The 20665-nt window shown below is 39.3% G+C and overlaps 1 protein-coding gene across 5 annotated transcripts in view; it reads left to right on the forward strand.

Annotated features, from left to right (window-relative positions):
- Positions 1-20665, forward strand: part of LOC139764382 (aldehyde dehydrogenase, dimeric NADP-preferring-like) — a 70449-nt gene that overhangs the window by 38083 nt on the left and 11701 nt on the right. For 4 of the 5 annotated variants that reach the window (XR_011716354.1, XR_011716352.1, XM_071690947.1 and 1 more), the window contains exons 10-13: positions 2483-2568; positions 9801-9916; positions 15484-15619; positions 20351-20501. Coding sequence is in view for 2 of the 5 variants with exons in the window: in XM_071690947.1 (XP_071547048.1) it covers positions 2483-2568; positions 9801-9916; positions 15484-15619; positions 20351-20501 (489 nt within the window). In the remaining 3 variants the exon portion in view is untranslated. Of the gene's footprint in view, positions 1-2482; positions 2569-5749; positions 5866-9800; positions 9917-15483; positions 15620-20350; positions 20502-20665 lie in introns of all 5 variants that reach the window. The other variant, XR_011716353.1, reaches the window with a different exon arrangement.

The raw sequence follows: 20665 nt of genomic DNA on the forward strand, positions 1-20665 counted from the left end.
AATGTAGGTTTGCGGCAGGGATGTGTGATGTCTCCATGGTCGTTTAATTTGTTTATGGATGGGGTTGTGAATGCAAGAGTTTTGGAAAGAGGGGCAAGTATGAAGTCTGTTGGGGATGAGAGAGCTTGGGAAGTGAGTCAGTTGTTGTTCGCTGATGATACAGCGCTGGTGGCTGATTCATGTGAGAAACTGCAGAAGCTGGTGACTGAGTTTGGTAAAGTGTGTGAAAGAAGAAAGTTAAGAGTAAATGTGAATAAGAGCAAGGTTATTAGGTACAGTAGGGTTGAGGGTCAAGTCAATTGGGAGGTGAGTTTGAATGGAGAAAAACTGGAGGAAGTGAAGTGTTTTAGATATCTGGGAGTGGATCTGGCAGCGGATGGAACCATGGAAGCGGAAGTGGATCATAGGGTGGGGGAGGGGGCGAAAATTCTGGGAGCCTTGAAGAATGTGTGGAAGTCGAGAACATTATCTCGGAAAGCAAAAATGGGTATGTTTGAAGGAATAGTGGTTCCAACAATGTTGTATGGTTGCGAGGCGTGGGCTATGGATAGAGTGGTGCGCAGGAGGATGGATGTGCTGGAAATGAGATGTTTGAGGACAATGTGTGGTGTGAGGTGGTTTGATCGAGTAAGTAACGTAAGGGTAAGAGAGATGTGTGGAAATAAAAAGAGCGTGGTTGAGAGAGCAGAAGAGGGTGTTTTGAAATGGTTTGGGCACATGGAGAGAATGAGTGAGGAAAGATTGACCAAGAGGATATAGGTGTTGGAGGTGGAGGGAACGAGGAGAAGTGGGAGACCAAATTGGAGGTGGAAAGATGGAGTGAAAAAGATTTTGAGTGATCAGGGCCTGAACATGCAGGAGGGTGAAAGGCGGGCAAGGAATAGAGTGAATTGGATCGATGTGGTATACCGGGGTTGACGTGCTGTCAGTGGATTGAATCAGGGCATGTGAAGCATCTGGGGTAAACCATGGAAAGCTGTGTAGGTATGTATATATGCGTGTGTGGACATATGTATATACATGTGTATGGGGGTGGGTTGGGCCATTTCTTTCGTCTGTTTCCTTGCGCTACCTCGCAAACGTGGGAGACAAAAAAAAAAAAAAAGAAAATGCATGTTCGCAGACATATACATATATACACATGTACATGTTCATACTTGCTTGCCTTCATCCATTCTTGTTGCTACCCCCTGCTTCAGTGAGGTAGCTCTAGGAAAACAGACAAAAAAGGCCACATTCATTCACATTCAGTCTCTAGCTGTCACATGTAATACACCAAAACCACAGCTCCCTATCCACATCCAGGCCCCACAGACCTTTCCATGGTTTTCCCCAGATGCTTCACACACCCTGGTTCAGTCCATTGACAGCATGTTGACCCCGGTAAACCACATCGTTCCAGTTTACTCTATTCCTTGCATGCCTCTCACTCTCCTGTATTTTCAGCATTGATTGCTCAAAATCCTTTTCACTCTCTCCTAACTCCAACTTGGTCTCCCACTTCTTGTTTCCTTTACCTGACGCATATATCCTCTTTGTCAATCTTTCCTCACTCATTCTCTTCATGTGTCCAAACCATTTCAATACACCCTCTTCTGCTCTCTCAACCACACACTTTTTATTTCCACACATCTCTCTTACCCTTTCATTACTTACTCAAACCGCCTCACACCACATATTGTTCTTAGACATTTCATTTCCAACACATCCACCCTCCTCTGTACAACCCTATCTATAGCCCATGCCTCACAATCATACAACATTGTTGGAACTACTATTCGTTCAAACATACCCATTTTTGCTCTCCAAGATAATGTTCTCTCCTTCCACACATTCTTCACAGATATAGATAGAGATAAAATCTTATTTTCTTCAATTTTTTTACCCATACTGTTTTTCTTTTAAGCAAGTAGAAATTATGATGCAAGCAAAGTTATATGCCATTTTTGTTTATGAGTCTGTCTTCTGTCAAGATAGGTAATCTCATTTTTCATTTGGTTTTATAGAAATAGAGCTTGATTTAAGCCATTTTCTGTCTCCAATGCTCATAAAAGGACTTCTGTTTTTCAAACTCAAAATTTTACAAAATATGCTTTTATGCAAATGTAGAACATCGTAAAAGGATATCCTTCAGCATCTTAAATAAGATTGGTTTTGAAAAGTTTATATTGTTGCATACCATTAAGGCTGACATGTTGAGAATCCTTGCTGAGTCCTGCATCATTTTTCTCCACTTGCACTCTACATGTTCTCTCTACAGGATCATATATCACTTTTAAATCATCTATATCGGCATTCATTCTAATGATAATAGATTTGAAGACAAATGCATTTTCTAAAGCATTTTTATCTGTAGATGCAGTGTGGTTGCCTTAGATTCACAGTTATGTGTGGTAGACTGATGAAATGACACATCCTTGACCTTTTGTCTAATAAAATTTTATTTTACATCTATTGTATTAATGCCATTTTTATTTTTCAGGTGATGTCAGAAGAAATTTTTGGTCCCATTTTACCTATTGTAAATGTTGACTCTCCCTATGATGCCATCAGATTCATCAATGAAAGGTAAGTTTTTTAGTTTATTTTTTGATGGAATTATTGCAATGAAAAGCTTAGTGATTAGGTCCATTGTATTAGTTATTCACAGTCTTCTCTTACCTACATACCATCTTCCATAAGTTAAGTTTACTGTGTATTTCTTTAACTTGACTTTCATGACTACCATTAACCATTTGTCTCTTGAAACTTCTAGGATGTGGAGAGTGAGAAGGATATAGTAAGCATGCTTCTTTGATTTATGGCTTTGAACATTTCTTAGTCATGGTTATGAACAAACCCTTATGAGCATCTGAGAGATTCCCTGCTTAGTAAGAAGTTAAAACACTGTGTTACACCAGAAATAACATGTATCAATGGGGATGAGAGAACTGAAGAGGGTATGCTGAAATGAAATGATTTGGACATATGAAGAGAATGAGTAAGAAAAGGTTGATAAAAAGGATATATGTGTAAGAAGTGAAGGGAAAAAGAAAAATGGGGACACCAAAATGGAGATGGAAGGATTGAGTGAAAAAGACTTTGAATGATCGGGGCCTGAACATACAGGGGGGTGAATGGCGTGCATGGAATAGAGTGAACTGAAACGATGTGGTGTACTGGTGTTAACTTGCTGTTAGTGGATTGAGCCAGGGCATGTGAAATGTCCAGGGTAAACCATAGAAAGGTCTGTGGGGCCCAGATGTGGATAGGGAGCTTTGGTTTCAATGCATTGCACACGACAGCTCGTGTATGAATGTGAGTGGAAGTGGTCTTTCTTTGTCTGTTTCCCTGCACTCTTTCACTGACATGGGGAAGGCATTTGGGTGTAGGGGAGAAGAAAATGCATATGTTATTATTTTTCTTTCATGCCTTTTGGGCTGTTTCCTGTGAGGCGGGTTGGCATTAGGAATGAATGAAGGCAAGCAAGCATGTATATATGTGTAGATATATGTATACATATGTATTTTTTTTTTCTAATTTCCAAAAGAAGGAACAGAGAAGGGGGCCAGGTGAGGATATTCCCTCAAAGGTCCAGTCCTCTGTTCTTAATGCTACCTCACTAATGCGGGAAATGGCGAATAGTATGAAAATATGTATTTTATTTTATTTTGCTTTGTCGCTGTCTCCTGCATTTAGTGAGGTAGCACGAGGAAACAGACGAAAGAATGGCCCAACCCACCCGCATACACATGTATATACATACACGTCCACACACGCAAATATACATACAAATATACATACAACGTATACATATATATACACACACAGACATATACATATATACACATGTACATAATTCATACTGTCTGCCTTTATTCATTCCCATTGCCACTCTGCCACACATGAAATAACAACCCCCTCCCCCCTCATGTGCGCAAGGTAGCGCTAGGAAGACTACAAAGGTCCCGTTCATTCGCACTCAGTCTGTAGCTGTCATGTAATAATGCACCGAAACCACAGCTCCCTTTCCACATCCAGGCCCCACAGAACTTTCCATGGTTTACCCCAGACGCTTCACATGCCCTGGTTCAATCCATTGACAGCATGTCGACCCCAGTATACCACATCGTTCCAATTCACTCTACTCCTTGCACGCCTTTCACCCTCCTGCATGTTCAGGCCCGGATCACTCAAAATCTTTTTCACTCCATCTTTCCACCTCCAATTTGGTCTCCCACTTCTCCTCATTCCCTCCACCTCTGACACATATATCCTCATGGTCAATCTTTCCTCACACATTCTCTCCATGTGACCAAACCATTTCAAAACACCCTCTTCTGCTCTCTCAACCACACTCTTTTGATTACCACACATCTCTCTTACCCTATTATTACTTACTCGATCAAACCACCTCACACCACATATTATCCTCAAGCATCTCATTTCCAGCACATCCACCCTCCTCTGCACAACTCTATCCATAGCCCACACCTCGCAACCATACAACTTGTTGGAACCACTATTCCTTCAAACATACCCATTTTTGCTTTCTGAGATAATGTTCTCGACTTCCACACATTCTTCAAGGCTCCCAGAATTTTCGCCCCCTCCCCCACCCTATGACTCACTTCCACTTCCATGGTTCCATCTGCTGCCAAATCCACTCCCAGATACCTAAAACACTTCACTTCCTCCAGTTTTTCTCCATTCAAACTTACCTCCCAATCGACTTGACCCTCAACCCTACTGTACCTAATAACCTTGTTCTTATTCACATTTACTCTTAACTTTCTTCTTTCACACACTTTACCAAACTCAGTCACCAGCTTCTGCAGTTTCTCACATGAATCAGCCACCAGCACTGTATCATCAGCAAACAACAACTGACTCACTTCCCAAGCTTTCTCATCAACAACAGACTGCATACTTGCCCCTTTCCAAAACTCTTGCATTCACCTCCCTAACAACCCCATCCATAAACAAATTAAACAACCATGGAGACATCACACACCCTTGCTGCAAATCTACACTCACTGAGAACCAATCACTTTCCTCTCTTCCTACTCATACACATGCCTTACATCCTCGATAAAAACTTTTCACTACTTCTAACAACTTGCTTCCCACACCATATATTCTTAATACCTTCCACAGAGCATCTCTATCAACTCTATCATATGCCTTCTTCAGATCCATAAATGCTACATACAAATCCATTTGCCTTTCTAAGTATTTCTCACATACATTCTTCAAAGCAAACACCTGATCCACACATCCTCTACCACTTCTGAAACCACACTGCTCTTCCCCAATCTGATGTTCTGTACATGCATCTTGTTCTAATATTATTTGAAAATTTTCTCTGCTTTTCATTCCATATTTGACTGCTTATTTCTTGCTTACTTTATCTTTTAAGCAATGCTTATCTTTTAACTTTTCTCTTTCCTAAGCTTTTTGACATCTTTTGAACTTGAGTTCTTAACTGATCCCTCTTCTTATTATCTGCCACAGGTACCCTTCGGCTGATCCCCTTTCTATAAACTTTACGGAATCATATAAACCACATACACAAAACTTTTATACCTTGTTAGATATTCTATGGGGAAATTTGTATGTATTGTGTGTTTGTAATTACTTATTTGTGATACCTTTTTGTGCTATATGGAGAAGGAGTTTTACATTCATGTATGTGTAATTTGAGCATGTGTTAGATTGTATCAGTATGGTTTTAGGTAGATGAAATCAATTTTATAATCTGATTTTACAGAGACAACCCCCTATGCTGCTACGTATTCACCTCAGTCTCAGAGATCCAGCAGGCTTTTGTCAGAGGTGTTTGCTGTGGGTCTCTCTGTATCAATGATTGTGTTGTCCATTTTTCTAGTGAGTTATTATATATGTTAAGTACCGGTGGTGGTTAGCATGTTTTGATAGGTATCACATTAGGTCTGGAGATAAAGGTGCTGTATTGGTATAATGCTATCTTTTTTTTTTTACATTGATTCATTTATTTTCTAACTATTCTCATTGTTGCTTTAACACCTTCATTATTAATAATTTATGAACATTTTGTAGAAGTGTCAGGAGTTCTATGAAGATGGTAGATCTCCCCATATTTTTTTTCTTTTGAAAAAACTCTCATATCACCAGTTTGTCAGTTTCTTGCTTGTGTAGTGTTTGTCTGTACAAGAAGTCTCAAATCTATACTGTTTTTACTGTTCATGATTGTACAACTTTACTCATAGATGGTACTCTACCTTTGTTCACATATTGTAGATTATTAGGCAAGGTTTTCATGTTGTATGTGTAAGTTTAGATGTCCAATTCAATCATCAGAATTTATCTGATTGCCAATTTTTACTATGAAATTCAATCAGCAGAATTTTTACTCTTCATGTAATAAATGCCATGCAGTGTCTGTCACTCTGTCAGGAGGAAGATATACTATTTTGACGGGTGTAACTTAGTATCTGCTCTGTTTTCAAACATTTATTCACTCTATGTTACCATGATTTCTTTCTTATATTTATTCCTACACATGTTCTCCCACTGTACATAATTTTAATTTACATACTTTCCAGATAAATGATATGACTGTCTTAACTGCTTTCCAGGTAATTAGAAATAGTGTTTGATAAGTTGAATCCTCCCTTCCAGTTTTTACTTTTCCAAAATAAGGGACGGAGAAGGAGGCCAAGTGAGGGTTTTCCCTCTAAGGCTCAGTCCTCTGTTCTTAATGCTACCATGCTAATATGGGAAATGGCAAATATATATGAAAAAAGTTTTATGCTTGCTGTAAAACTGCAGAGCAAATTTAGTAGAATGTATTTCTTCATAACAAGATTTGGTTAGTGAGCAATGGAAATGGGAACCTCATTGCATTTGGGATAATACATGGGCTTAATCTCAGTTATATTTTCTGAATTCTCCAGCATCAGCCCCTTAAATGGCACCTGGAGATTCTGCCTTAAGTAGCTGATGCTGGATAATTCAGAAAATATAACTGGGATTAAGCCTGTGTAGTATCCCAAATGCAGGTAGGTTCCCATTTCCATTGCTTACAAACCAAATTCTGTTATGAAGAAATACATTCTAATAAATTTGCTCTGCAGTTTTACTACAAGCAAAAAACTTTTTTGTTTCCCCTGTTTCTGTGTCATAAATTGAAATCTATAAACTATCCATCCAAAACACTTGCAGTAATTTTCTGCTCTGCACTCATCCAGGCAACTTACATCTGTTCCTAGTGATATTATTTTATCAGTCTGTGTCAGTCACTACACTATCTTCGTGTGATACCAACTTTTTTCAGGGCATGTTTTTGTTATCTAGAGGAACAAATGATACTTGTGTTGCATGTCTTTACAGTTCTCTTTCATGTGAAGATTCCATACTGCCCATATTTGTTTATGAGGATCTTTTTTTCTTCACGGTTTCTTCATATTTTATGTGTCCTATGCAAGGTTCTGTGTTTATTTGTTGTTTAAGGTGTTTTTTCCCAATGAGTTATGCATGGAGTTTATTTCTTAACATTCATTAAGCTTTGATCATTTGTAGGGTCTCAGTCAACAGGTGTGATCACAGTGATATTTGTTGGTGAACTACTTGTTTAATACAAAAGTTGTGGTTCACTTCATCAAGTATTTTGGGTTTGAATGTATTTTTCTCTCTCCATTATGTTAAGGTTTATAACCCTTATGAATTTAGTTTTAGGTTCTCTTTATTTCCGTAGTAGTGTTTATTGCTTAGTGTTTATACTGAATTTCTCACTCTTACAAACAGAGTTCTGTGGTTACACGCAGGTGCTAATGCTGGCTTTGGGTATGTACTCTCCACCTGCCTGTGCCTCAGTTTTGTTGCTCTTAGAGGTATTGGAGACTTAGATGATATGAGGGCAATCCTAGGAAATAGGATGAAAATGAAAACTCTGTGTGTGTGACCTTGTAGAAATGGAAATGTGATCTTAATTAAGATATGCGGAATTATTTAAGATTACTTTGAGATATATGAATATACTTTAGTTCATGTTTAATATCTGACAGTAGAAATGGTTAAGTCTATTTAACCATTTGGGGATAGATTTAGAAATGTGGTTGTACTTGGCAGATCCCATACTAAAGTTTATTGAATGAGTATGACTAAATGCAGTGATGTTTGCTTGTATTTTGTGCAACCCTTAGGGCAGGCATCACTTACTGTCATTGTAATTTTACATTTTACCAGTTTACTTGAAGAATATTTTTTCTTTGATGGACAAGACATCCATTATTCATTGTATATAGTAGGTATGAATTTATTGCAAATATATGTGTTGATATGATTGGTTGATATGAGTTTATTATGAATGTATTTGTCTCTGTACTTGTATTTAGCCATGTAAAGGGTGCATTTAGAATATGGAATAAAAGGGAAGTTACTAAATGTAACAAGAAAGTGTTTACTAAAAGAGTAAGTCATTTGTGCACATAGGATGGGAGAAGGGTGGATGGCTCCCAGTAAAGGTGGGTCTGTGTCAAGGATGTATAATATCACCATGAATGTTTTAATCTGTATATGGATGAGTTGGTGAATGAGGATAATGCAAGGGTCTAAAGCGAGTGGCAGGTGTGTGGTATGCTGGGAGGGATAGAAGGTGACTCAGTTGTTCTCTACAGATGTAGCTTACTACAGAGCTGATGACAGAGTTTGGGGGAGTGCATAGACGGAGAAAGTAGAAAATAAATATGAACATCAAGTGCCATTCAGCATGGGGTGAAACAGGGTGGTTTTATTGTAATTTTGAATTGAGAGGACTTAGAGGAAACAGAGTGCTGTAAGTATGTGCATGGGAGTGGATGTGGCAATGGATGGAACCTTGGGTTCTGAAGTGAGTCACAGTGTGTGAGAAGGGGCTAAAGTTCAGGGTATTAATGAGCATGTGGAAGGAAGGAATGTCTTCTATTAGCACAAAGATGGGTATGTTCAAAGGTATGGTAATCCCAACATTATTGTTTGGATTTACATCTTGGGCCCTAAGTGCTAAAGAGAGGAAGAGGGTAGATGTGTGTGAATGGAATGCCTGATGATAATATGTGATATGAGGTAGGTTCATGTTGTAAGGAATGAGTGTGAAAGAGGTTAGTAAGCACAGTTTGATTGGGAGAGCTGATCAAGGTGTGCAGAAATGTTTGAACATACAGAGAGGATCAGTGAAGAAAATGTGACCAAGAGGCCCTATGTATCCCAGGTGAGGGAAGCAAGGGGAAGGAAAGAACAGAGAAGGAGGTAGAAGGGTAGAGTGGAATAAGTTTTAGTGTATTGTAGCCTGAACATTTGGTATGGTAAGAGTTATGTATGAATTGCATTCATGTTTTTTTTGTGTGTGTGTGTGTGTGTGTGTGTGTGTGTGTGTGTGTGGGTGGGTTGGGGGGGGGGGCAACCTGTTGACATTGGGCTACACAAGATCATATGAAATGATCAAAGTAAATGATCAAAGTAAACCATGTAATGATCTGTGGGGCAAAGCTTATACATGACAGGTAGAAAGTGAATAGATAGAAATGAACTGTTGTTCATTTGTTCCTGGTGGTACTTCAATGAGGTGGGACAAGCAGTTAGACAGAAAACTAAAAAAGTGTTTCTTTTTCAGTAAAGATGTTTCCAGGATTTGTTCCATTCAGAAGTTAATTTTGCTCAGTGCATTTTTAATAGCTACCTATCCTCATCAACTTATGTGTGACCATTTATCTTTTCTTCCAGATCTTGGGTATCTGTATTTTTGTGTTTTGAAAAAGATGCTATTACCACTAAATGTGATTATGTTGTTTACTTTCACCCAGGGAGAAGCCATTAACACTGTACATCTTCAGTGAACAAAAAAGTGTTCAAAAACTGCTGCTTTCATGCACCACTAGTGGGAGTTGCTGTGTTAATGATACAGTGGTTCACTTGTCAGGTAGTTGACATTTTATTCATATAGCTTTGAGAGTGTGTGCATTCATTTCAAAGCTGTAGGTGATTGTAAATGAAAATATTTGAAAAGTTTAGAGCCTTTTGTCACTGTTTTTGTCCTATTGATATGTCTGCCTCTCATTTGTATAAGCGTTCATCCTAATCACACAGTAAGGAGGCTAGAAGAACAAGTCATGATAAAAGAAGATGGAAGTATAACTGAAATAACAGTAAAGGCTGGATATAGCAGGTTAAGCATAGGTGCAGTTACATTGCCAACAGCAAACCAACAGTCTGGCTTCAGAAGACTTTCATTACTATATATTTATGCTTATCTCTTGTCTTAACTCTGTTCCTAGTTACATGGCGTAGATCAAGTGTAAATAGATTTCACATCCATGAGTCATTAAACCATTTCCAGTGTGTTCCAGGGAAACAGTAGCTTCCATGTTCTTGTGAGCATTTTACACTTTTTCATTATGCTGATTGATTCATAGTGTGACTGACATCTCCATTTACACCTCTCCCTTCACACAAAATGACACCATTGCATTACTAATTTTAGGCCTTATCAATCCCCTTCTAGGTTTACGTCTTTTCCTTGTAAATTTGATTATACTACTGTATGTCTTCATGACCAACCTATCATTTACATTTATTTTACACGACAGTACCATCTTAAAGGACGTTCATCTGGGCATCTGTTTATTTTCTTGACTTCCCTTATCAATCTCTCTTCTTTATTAATGCACAAACTGTGGCAGCCCAATATATATTATGTATACCCTTACTTTTGGACTCTTAAAAAAACTGGAGTTGGAAGGATGGAGTGAAAGATTTTGAGCGATCAGGACCTGAATATACAAGAGAGTGAGAGGCAGGCAAGGACTCGAATGAATTGGAATGATGTGGTATACTGGGGTCGACGTACTGTCAATGGACTGAACCAGGGCATGTGAAATATCTGAAGTAAACCATAGAAAGGTCTGCGGGGCCAGGATTTGGATAGGGAGCTGTGGTTCTGGTGCATTACACATGACAACTAGAGACTGAGTGTGAACAAATGTGGCATTTTTGTCTGTTTTCCTGGCGCTACCTCACTGAAGCAGGGGGTAGCGATGCTGTTTCTTGTGGGCAGGGTGGAGCCAGGAATGGATGAAGGCAAGCAAGTATGAATATGTACATATGTATGTATGTATATGTCTTTGTGTGTGCATGTATATGTATGTATATGTATATATGTTGACATGTATAGGTATATTTATGTATATGTGCATATATGGGCATTTAAGTATATATATATGTGTATATGAGTGGATGGGCCATTCTTCATTTGCTTCCTGATGCTACCTCGCTGACACAGGAAACAACGATTAAGTATGATGAAAATGATATATATCTTCTTTTTCTTACTATTCGCCATTTCCCGTATTAGCGAGGTAGGGTTAAGAACAGAAGACTGAGCCTTTGAGGGAATATCCTCACTTGGCCCCCTCCTTTGTTCCTTCTTTTGGAAAATTAACAACGAGAGGGGAGGATTTCCAGCCCCCCGCTCCCACAATATATATATTGGGGCCTGAACATGCAGGAGGGTGAAAGGCATGCAAGGAGTAGAGTGAATTGGAACAATGTGGTATACCGGGGTCGACGTGCTGTCAATGGATTGAACCAGGGCATGTGAAGTGTCTGGGGTAAACCATGGAAAGTTCTGTGGGGCCTGGATGTGGAAAGGGAGGTGTGATTTCGGTGCATTATTACATGACAGCTTGAGACTGAATGTGAACGAAAGTGGCCTTTGTTGTCCTTTCCTAATGCTACCTCGTGCACATTTGGGTGGAGGGGATGGTTATTTTCATGTGTGGCGGGGTGGCGATGGGAATGAATAAAGGCAGACAGTATGAATTATGTACATGTGTATGTATGTATATGTCTGTGTGTATATATATATATATATATATATATATATATATATATATATATATATATATATATAATGATCAGACATCCCTCCAGTTGCACCATTATCATTATCTTGTGGAGGCTAAGGTGAAGATTAGTATGGGTTTTCAGAAAAGAAGAGTGAATGTTGGGGTGAAGAAGGTGGTGAGAGTAAGTGAGCTTGGGAAGGAGACCTGTGTGAGGAAGTATTAGGAGAGACTGTGTACAGAATGGAAAAAGGTGAGAACAATGGAAGTAAGGGGAGTGGGGGAGGAATGGGATGTATTTAGGGAATCAGTGATGGATTGCGCAAAAGATGCTTGTGGCATGAGAAGAGTGGGAGGTGGGCTGTTTAGAAAGGGTAGTGAGTGGTGGGATGAAGAAGTAAGAGTATTAGTGAAAGAGAAGAGAGAGGCATTTGGACGATTTTTGCAGGGAAAAAATGCAATTGAGTGGGAGAAGTATAAAAGAAAGAGACAGGAGGTCAAGAGAAAGGTGCAAGAGGTGAAAAAAAGGGCAAATGAGAGTTGGGGTGAGAGATTATCAGTAAATTTTAGGGAGAATAAAAAGATGTTCTGGAAGGAGGTAAATAGGGTGCGTAAGACAAGGGAGCAAATGGGAACTTCAGTGAAGAGCGTAAATGGGGAGGTGATAACAAGTAGTGGTGATGTGAGAAGGAGATGGAATGAGCGCAAGGAAACAGACGAAAGAAATGGCCCAACCCCCCCCCATACACATGTATATACATACGTCCACACACGCAAATATACATACCTACACAGCTTTCCATGGTTTACCCCAGACGCTTCACATGCCTTGATTCAATCCACTGACAGCACGTCAACCCCGGTATACCACATCGCTCCAATTCACTCTATTCCTTGCCCTCCTTTCACCCTCCTGCATGTTCAGGCCCCGATCACACAAAATCTTTTTCACTCCATCTTTCCACCTCCAATTTAGTCTCCCTCTTCTCCTTGCTCCCTCCACCTCCGACACATATATCCTCTTGGTCAATCTTTCCTCACTCATCCTCTCCATGTGCCCAAACCACTTTAAAACACCCTCTTCTGCTCTCTCAACCACGCTCTTTTTATTTCCACACATCTCTCTTACCCTTACGTTACTCACTCGATCAAACCACCTCACACCACACATTGTCCTCAAACATCTCATTTCCAGCACATCCATCCTCCTGCGCACAACTCTATCCATAGCCCACGCCTCGCAACCATACAACATTGTTGGAACCACTATTCCTTCAAACATACCCATTTTTGCTTTCCGAGATAATGTTCTCGACTTCCACACATTCTTCAAGGCCCCCAGAATTTTCGCCCCCTCCCCCACCCTATGATCCACTTCCGCTTCCATGGTTCCATCCGCTGCCAGATCCACTCCCAGATATCTAAAACACTTCACTTCCTCCAGTTTTTCTCCATTCAAACTCACCTCCCAATTGACTTGACCCTCAACCCTACTGTACCTAATAACCTTGCTCTTATTCACATTTACTCTTAACTTTCTTCTTCCACACACTTTACCAAACTCAGTCACCAGCTTCTGCAGTTTCTCACATGAATCAGCCACCAGCGCTGTATCATCAGCGAACAACAACTGACTCACTTCCCAAGCTCTCTCATCCCCAACAGACTTCATACTTGCCCCTCTTTCCAAAACTCTTGCATTTACCTCCCTAACAACCCCATCCATAAACAAATTAAACAACCATGGAGACATCACACACCCCTGCCGCAAACCTACATTCACTGAGAACCAATCACTTTCCTCTCTTCCTACACGTATTCATGCCTTACATCCTCGATAAAAACTTTTCACTGCTTCTAACAACTTTCCTCCCACACCATATATTCTTAATACCTTCCACAGAGCATCTCTATCAACTCTATCATATGCCTTCTCCAGATCCATAAATGCTACATACAAAAAAAAAAAAAATATATATATATATATATATATATATATATATATATATATATATATATATATATATATATATATATATATATATATATATATATATATTCATTTATTTATTTATTATACTTGATCGCTGCTTCCTTTGTCAGCAAGGTAGCACCAGGAAACAGACGAAGAATGGCCCATCCACTCCTATACACAAATGCATACATAAACACACCCTCTGTTCCCATGGGTTTTGATTAGATATACAGTAATGTAGCAGCAGTTTGGTTGTTGGCAGTGTGGTAGAACTGTTTTTACAGCCAGGGTGGTAGCACTGTCTTCTCATAGGGAAGTAAGACTGAAATGTTTAAAAAGTTAAATGACTTTTATGCCTGAAACTTTTCACTGATCATTGTAAATAAAACTTAGGTGGATAAAAACCAGTCACCCATTACTTTGTTGTACCTGCTTGAGATTTACTGCTGGAGTGAAGAGGCATAAGCATTGCTCAAAGATTGCCAAATATCTTCTTCCCACATGGGAATGAACTTTTTTTACACCTTTGTATATATAATTGAGGTGTCAGCAGACCCTGCCTGCTCAAGGATACTCTGTAAATGGGTAGTTACCTTCGGTGAGATGGTACTGTCAGTTGTGGGATGCAGCAGTCTTGGTGAGGAACCCCTCTGCCCAAAGGAGTTCATCACTTCCTTGCTCCTTATCTGGATACACTGCATGAGTTGCCTACTGCCAGTGGCCTGTTAAGGGTGAGGCACTAAAGTCTAAGAAGCAGTATTGCAGTTCACCAGTTATGTATTTTTGCCATGGCCACCCCTTTGAGTGAATTTCCAAATGAAGTGAACTTCAAAGATATAGATAGTATCGGACAGTAATTTAGATATATAAGAGTTGCTCAGTTTTACTGGATGTATTATGTAAGCTGGAATGGATTTGAATTTCAAATTTTACAAAATATGAGAATTACATCTTTATACCTTATACGTCTATTTTAGCAGTTAGTATAGATAGATAGGGACTGTGAAGAGACCTCAGTTTAATCCTGAGTGCTTGACAGATTTAGCAGGAAATCAATTACTGCACTGCAGATAGATCTAATAACTTCATATGATGGTTTTAGTTGAAGGTGACTTATTATTCTTGGAGATATAGCATTGCTGAGTTTGTTATATCTATGAATGTTGAATGAGTAGACTGTTGCTGGCAAGTCTCTCATTGGATATACAGTATTACCATATATTTTAATCAGTCTTCATGATATTAGGTTACATATTCAGCAGCTTCACCTTCTTCCTTATCTTAATACTCTTTGTGGTTAGATATTCAGTAAAAAGTCTTCAGTTAATGTAAAATTTTGAAATTTTGTGAAACATTGAATTTTAAATTTGTCACGTATATTTTTGTGATCGAGTTTTGTTTGTTCTTGCACAATTTTGATTTGAAATATTTCTTTTGGTTCACCTTTTGTATATTAATTTGTTCTTGCTTATTAGCTTGATGCATTTCAGCATTTGTGGAAAGTTTTTGAAAGAGTTGTTGAAAGAGTGCATGTTTCTTTCTGTTTAACATTATTGCATATTGGAAATGTTGAAAAAATCTTTTGATTTTTAATTGAGAAATTAAGTCTTATAAAACCACAAAATATCTGTAGTCAGTGGATAATTGATAGACATTTTTCTCTGTTTTCAGTTCATGATTTACCATTTGGTGGTGTTGGTAACAGTGGAATGGGAGCATACCATGGGAAAGCTTCATATGATTCTTTCACTCATCGTAAATCGTGCCTCATTCGCAACTACAACAAGATTGCTGATTTCATTGGCAAGTAAGTTCATGCTGACGACAATATTATCTATTTGATAAGAATTGTTGAGTGCTGCTACTTATTTACAGTTCCACACCCACTCTTATGTGGTGTGCAAGGATGTTAGAATTGGGGTATATCCTAAATTTTTTGGGAAAGAGAAATCTGTATTTTCCCAAATTTGAACTATTTGGTCTAAGTTTGGAACATATTTCAGGTTTTAGGAAAAGAAAGTTATTATTTTCTTTGTATTATACTTTGTCGCTGTCTCCTGCTTTAGCAAGGTAGCGCAAGGAAACAGACAAAAGAATGGCCCAACCCTCCCACATACACATGTCCACACACGCACATATACATACCTATACATCTCAACGTATACATATATATACACACACATACATATAAATATATACGCATGTACATAATTCATACTGTCTACCCTTATGCATTTCCGTCGACACCCCGCCACACATGAAAAGGAAATGCTATCGTATGTCTTCTCTGGATCCATAAATGCTACATACAAATCCATTTGTTTTTCTAAGTATTTCTCATACATTCTGTGGAAGGTATTAAGAGTATATGGTGTGAGAGTTAAGTTGCTAGAAGCAGTGAAAAGTTTTTATCGAGGATGTATGACATGTGTACGAGTAGGAAGAGAGGAAAGTGAGTGTTTCCCATCGAATGTTGGTTTGCGTCGGGTGTGTGATGTCTCCATGGTTGTTTAATTTGTTTATGGATGGGGTTGTTAGGGAGGTGAATGCAAGAGTTTTGGAGAGAGGGGCAAGTATGCAGTCTTTTGTGTATGAGAGGGTTTGGGAAGTGTCAGTTGTTGTTTGCTGATGATACAGCGCTGGTGGCTGATTCAGATGAGAAACTGCAGAAGTTGGTGACTGAGGCTGGTAAAGTGTGTGAAAGAAGAAAGCTGAGAGTAAATGTGAATAAGAGCAAGGTTATTAGGTACAGTAGGGTTGTGGGACAAGTAAATTGGGAGGTAAGTTTGAATGGAGAAAAACTGGAGGAAGTGAAGTGTATTAGATATCTGGGAATGGATTTTGCAGCGGATGGAACCAAGGAAGTGGAAGTGATGCACAGGGTGGGGGAGGGGGCAAAGGTTCTGGAAGCCTTGAAGAATGTGTGGAAGGCAAGAACGTTACATCTCGGAGAGCAAAAATGGGTATGTTTGAAGGAATAGTGGTTCCGACAATGATATATGGTTGTGAGGCATGGCCCATAGATAGGGTTGTGTGGAGGAGGGTGGATGTGTTGGAATGAGTTGTTTGAGGAAAATATGAGGTGTGAGGTGGTTTGATTGAGTAAGTAATGAAAGGGTAAGAGAGAGATGTGTGGTAATAGAAAGAGTGTAGTTGAGAGAGCAGAAGAGGGTGTATTGAAATGGTTTGGTCAAATGGAGAAAATGAGTGAGGAAAGATTGACAAAGAGGATATATGTGTTGGAGGTTGAGGGAACAAGGAGAAGTGGGAGACCAAATTGGAGGTGGAAGGATAGAGTAAAAAAGATATCGAGCAATCGGGGCTTGAACATACCGGAGGGTGAAAGGCATGCAAGGAATAGAGTGAATTTGAACGATGAGGTATACCAGGGTTGACGTGCTGTCAATAGATTTAACCAGGGCATGTGAAGCATGTGGGGTAAACCATGAAATTTTTGTGGGGCCTGGATGTGGAAAGGGAGCTGTGATTTCAGTGCATTACACATGACATCCATTCTTTCATCCCCAGGAAAAGGGGATAAAGCGCCGCATATTTAGATGTGGCAGACTGGAGACTAAGGTGGGTGTTTCATGGGTAAGCAAGGTGTCAACAGTTACAATTAGATTGATAGATATATTTTGATGTATATTAAGAATGATGCTGGTGCATTCTGTATATTAATATGTATGTGAAATATGGGTTTTTAACAGTAGATTGCAAGGATTATTACATCTGATTATTGAGAAGCATGGTGGGATGAAGAAGTAAGATTATTAGTGAAAGAGAAGAGAGAGCCATTTGGACGATTTCTGCAGGGAAAAAATGCAATTGAGTGGGAGATGTATAAAAGAAAGAGACAGGAGGTCAAGAGAAAGGTGCAAGAGGTGAAAAAGAGGGCAAATGAGAGTTGGGGTGAGCGAGTATCATTAAATTTTAGGGAGAATAAAAAGATGTTCTGGAAGGAGGTAAATAAAGTGCGTAAGACAAGGGAGCAAATGGGAACTTCAGTGAAGGGCGCAAATGGGGAGGTAATAACAAGTAGTGGTGATGTGAGAAGGAGATGGAGTGAGTATTTTGAAGGTTTGTTGAATGTGTTTGATGATAGAGTGGCAGATATAGGGTGTTTTGGTCGAGGTGGTGTGCAAAGTGAGAGGGTTAGGGAAAATGAATTGGTAAACATAGAAGAGGTAGTAAAAGCTTTGCGGAAGATGAAAGCCGGCAAGGCAGCAGGTTTGGATGGTATTGCAGTGGAATTTATTAAAAAAGGGGGTGACTGTATTATTGACTGGTTGGTAAGGTTATTTAATGTATGTATGACTCATGGTGAGGTGCCTGAGGATTGGCGGAATGCGTGCATAGTGCCATTGTACAAAGGCAAAGGGGATAAGAGTGAGTGCTCAAATTACAGAGGTATAAGTTTGTTGAGTATTCCTGGTAAATTATATGGGAGGGTATTGATTGAGAGGGTGAAGGCATGTACAGAGCATCAGATTGGGGAAGAGCAGTGTGGTTTCAGAAGTGGTAGAGGATGTGTGGATCAGGTGTTTGCTTTGAAGAATGTATGTGAGAAATACTTAGAAAAACAAATGGATTTGTATGTAGCATTTATGGATCTGGAGAAGGCATATGATAGAGTTGATAGAGATGCTCTGTGGAAGGTATTAAGAATATATGGTGTGGGAGGCAAGTTGTTAGAAGCAGTGAAAAGTTTTTATCGAGGATGTAAGGCATGTGTACGTGTAGGAAGAGAGGAAAGTGATTGGTTCTCAGTGAATGTAGGTTTGCGGCAGGGGTGTGTGATGTCTCCATGGTTGTTTAATTTGTTTATGGATGGGGTTGTTAGGGAGGTAAATGCAAGAGTTTTGGAAAGAGGGGCAAGTATGAAGTCTGTTGTGGATGAAAGAGCTGGGAGTGAGTCAGTTGTTGTTCGCTGATGATACAGCGCTGGTGGCTGATTCGGGTGAGAAACTGCAGAAGCTGGTGACTGAGTTTGGTAAAGTGTGTGAAAGAAGAAAGTTAAGAGTAAATATGAATAAGAGCAAGGTTATTAGGTACAGTAGGGTTGAGGGTCAAGTCAATTGGGAGGTAAGTTTGAATGGAGAAAAACTGGAGGAAGTAAAGTGTTTTAGATATCTGGGAGTGGATCTGGCAGCGGATGGAACCATGGAAGCGGAAGTGAATCATAGGGTGGGGGAGGGGGTGAAAATCCTGGTAGCCTTGAAGAATGTGTGGAAGTCGAGAACATTATCTCGGAAAGCAAAAATGGGTATGTTTGAAGGAATAGTGGTTCCAACATTGTTGTATGGTTGCGAGGCGTGGGCTATGGATAGAGTTGTGCGCAGGAGGATGGATGTGCTGGAAATGAGATGTTTGAGGACAATGTGTGGTGTGAGGTGGTTTGATCGAGTAAGTAACGTAAGGGTAAGAGAGATGTGTGGAAATAAAAAGAGCGTGGTTGAGAGAGCAGAAGAGGATGTTTTGAAATGGTTTGGGCACATGGAGAGAATGAGTGAGGAAAGATTGACCAAGAGGATATATGTGTCGGAGGTGGAGGGAACGAGGAGAAGTGGGAGACCAAATTGGAGGTGGAAAGATGGAGTGAAAAAGATTTTGAGTGATCGGGGCCTGAACATGCAGGAGGGTGAAAGGCGGGCAAGGAATAGAGTGAATTGGATTGATGTGGTATACCGGGGTTGACGTGCTGTCAGTGGATTGAATCAAGGCATGTGAAGCGTCTGGGGTAAACCATGGAAAGCTGTGTAGGTATGTATATTTGCGTGTGTGGACGTATGTATATACATGTGTATGGAGGTGGGTTGGGCCATTTCTTTCGTCTGTTTCCTTGTGCTACCTCGCAAACGCAGGAGACAGCGACAAAGCAAAAAAAGAAAAAAAAGAAAAAAAGTTTAAAAATAGATTATCTATGATTAGGAATGAGAGGTTTATGAAGATATATTATTGAGGTGGCATGAATATATAAATTTATTTCAAATTAGGTCAATATGATTAGGAATGAAAAATTCTGGAAGATTTTATTAGTGAGTGGGCATGAATATATAAGTATAATGGGTGTTACAAGAATGATTAATATAAGACTGCTTATGTGAGATGATGGAAACTAGGGAGAATAATAGTGAGGTGGAAATGACATATTTTAGTGAGAAATATAGCGATGGAGGGATTTGCTGATTGTAGATAATGGTGTGTAGTAGAAATACTTTAATAGACAGTCACCAGTGCCTCAGATAATTTATGTTATAGAGGGATATACATTCAGATTAATTCAAGTTATTACTAAATTTTAATCAGGATAACTCGTTTATATTCTGATGAGGTCTATTGAGGAACTTCTTTATGTGGACATTAATCAATAATGTATAGTTATTATTGTAACATAAGTGGCTTTAGAATTGATTGAGAGCTTAAGGAGATGTCAGATTTGGTACATTCAAGGAGGTTCTTGCGTGAAAATAGGGAACTTGTTTAGCAAATGAAATGATTAGTTGTTACTGCATACAAAGATATCTGTTTGTTACAGAAAGCGCTACCCACCGTACAGTGAGAAGAATACAAAGTTCCTGTCCAAAATGCTCCAGGAGCACTCATTTCCATCTTTAAAGTATTTGCCATACCTAATTACCTTTGGTCTAGGTGTTGCCTCAGTGTTTGCTGTCCAGGAGATTGCCAAGGTGAGTGCAGATGCATTAATAAGAAAAGTTCATGGTTTCCAGTTGTGTTTACTACTTTTGCAAAGCTTTAATAGTGCATCACTGTCTTCAGTAGTACCTCTCAGTTTAGTATTTTGAACTACTTTGTCACTGGGGTTGGTGTTTAAAATGTGCTCCAGCAAACC

This window comes from Panulirus ornatus, chromosome 49, assembly GCF_036320965.1.
Source record: "Panulirus ornatus isolate Po-2019 chromosome 49, ASM3632096v1, whole genome shotgun sequence".
NCBI lineage: Eukaryota > Metazoa > Arthropoda > Malacostraca > Decapoda > Palinuridae > Panulirus > Panulirus ornatus.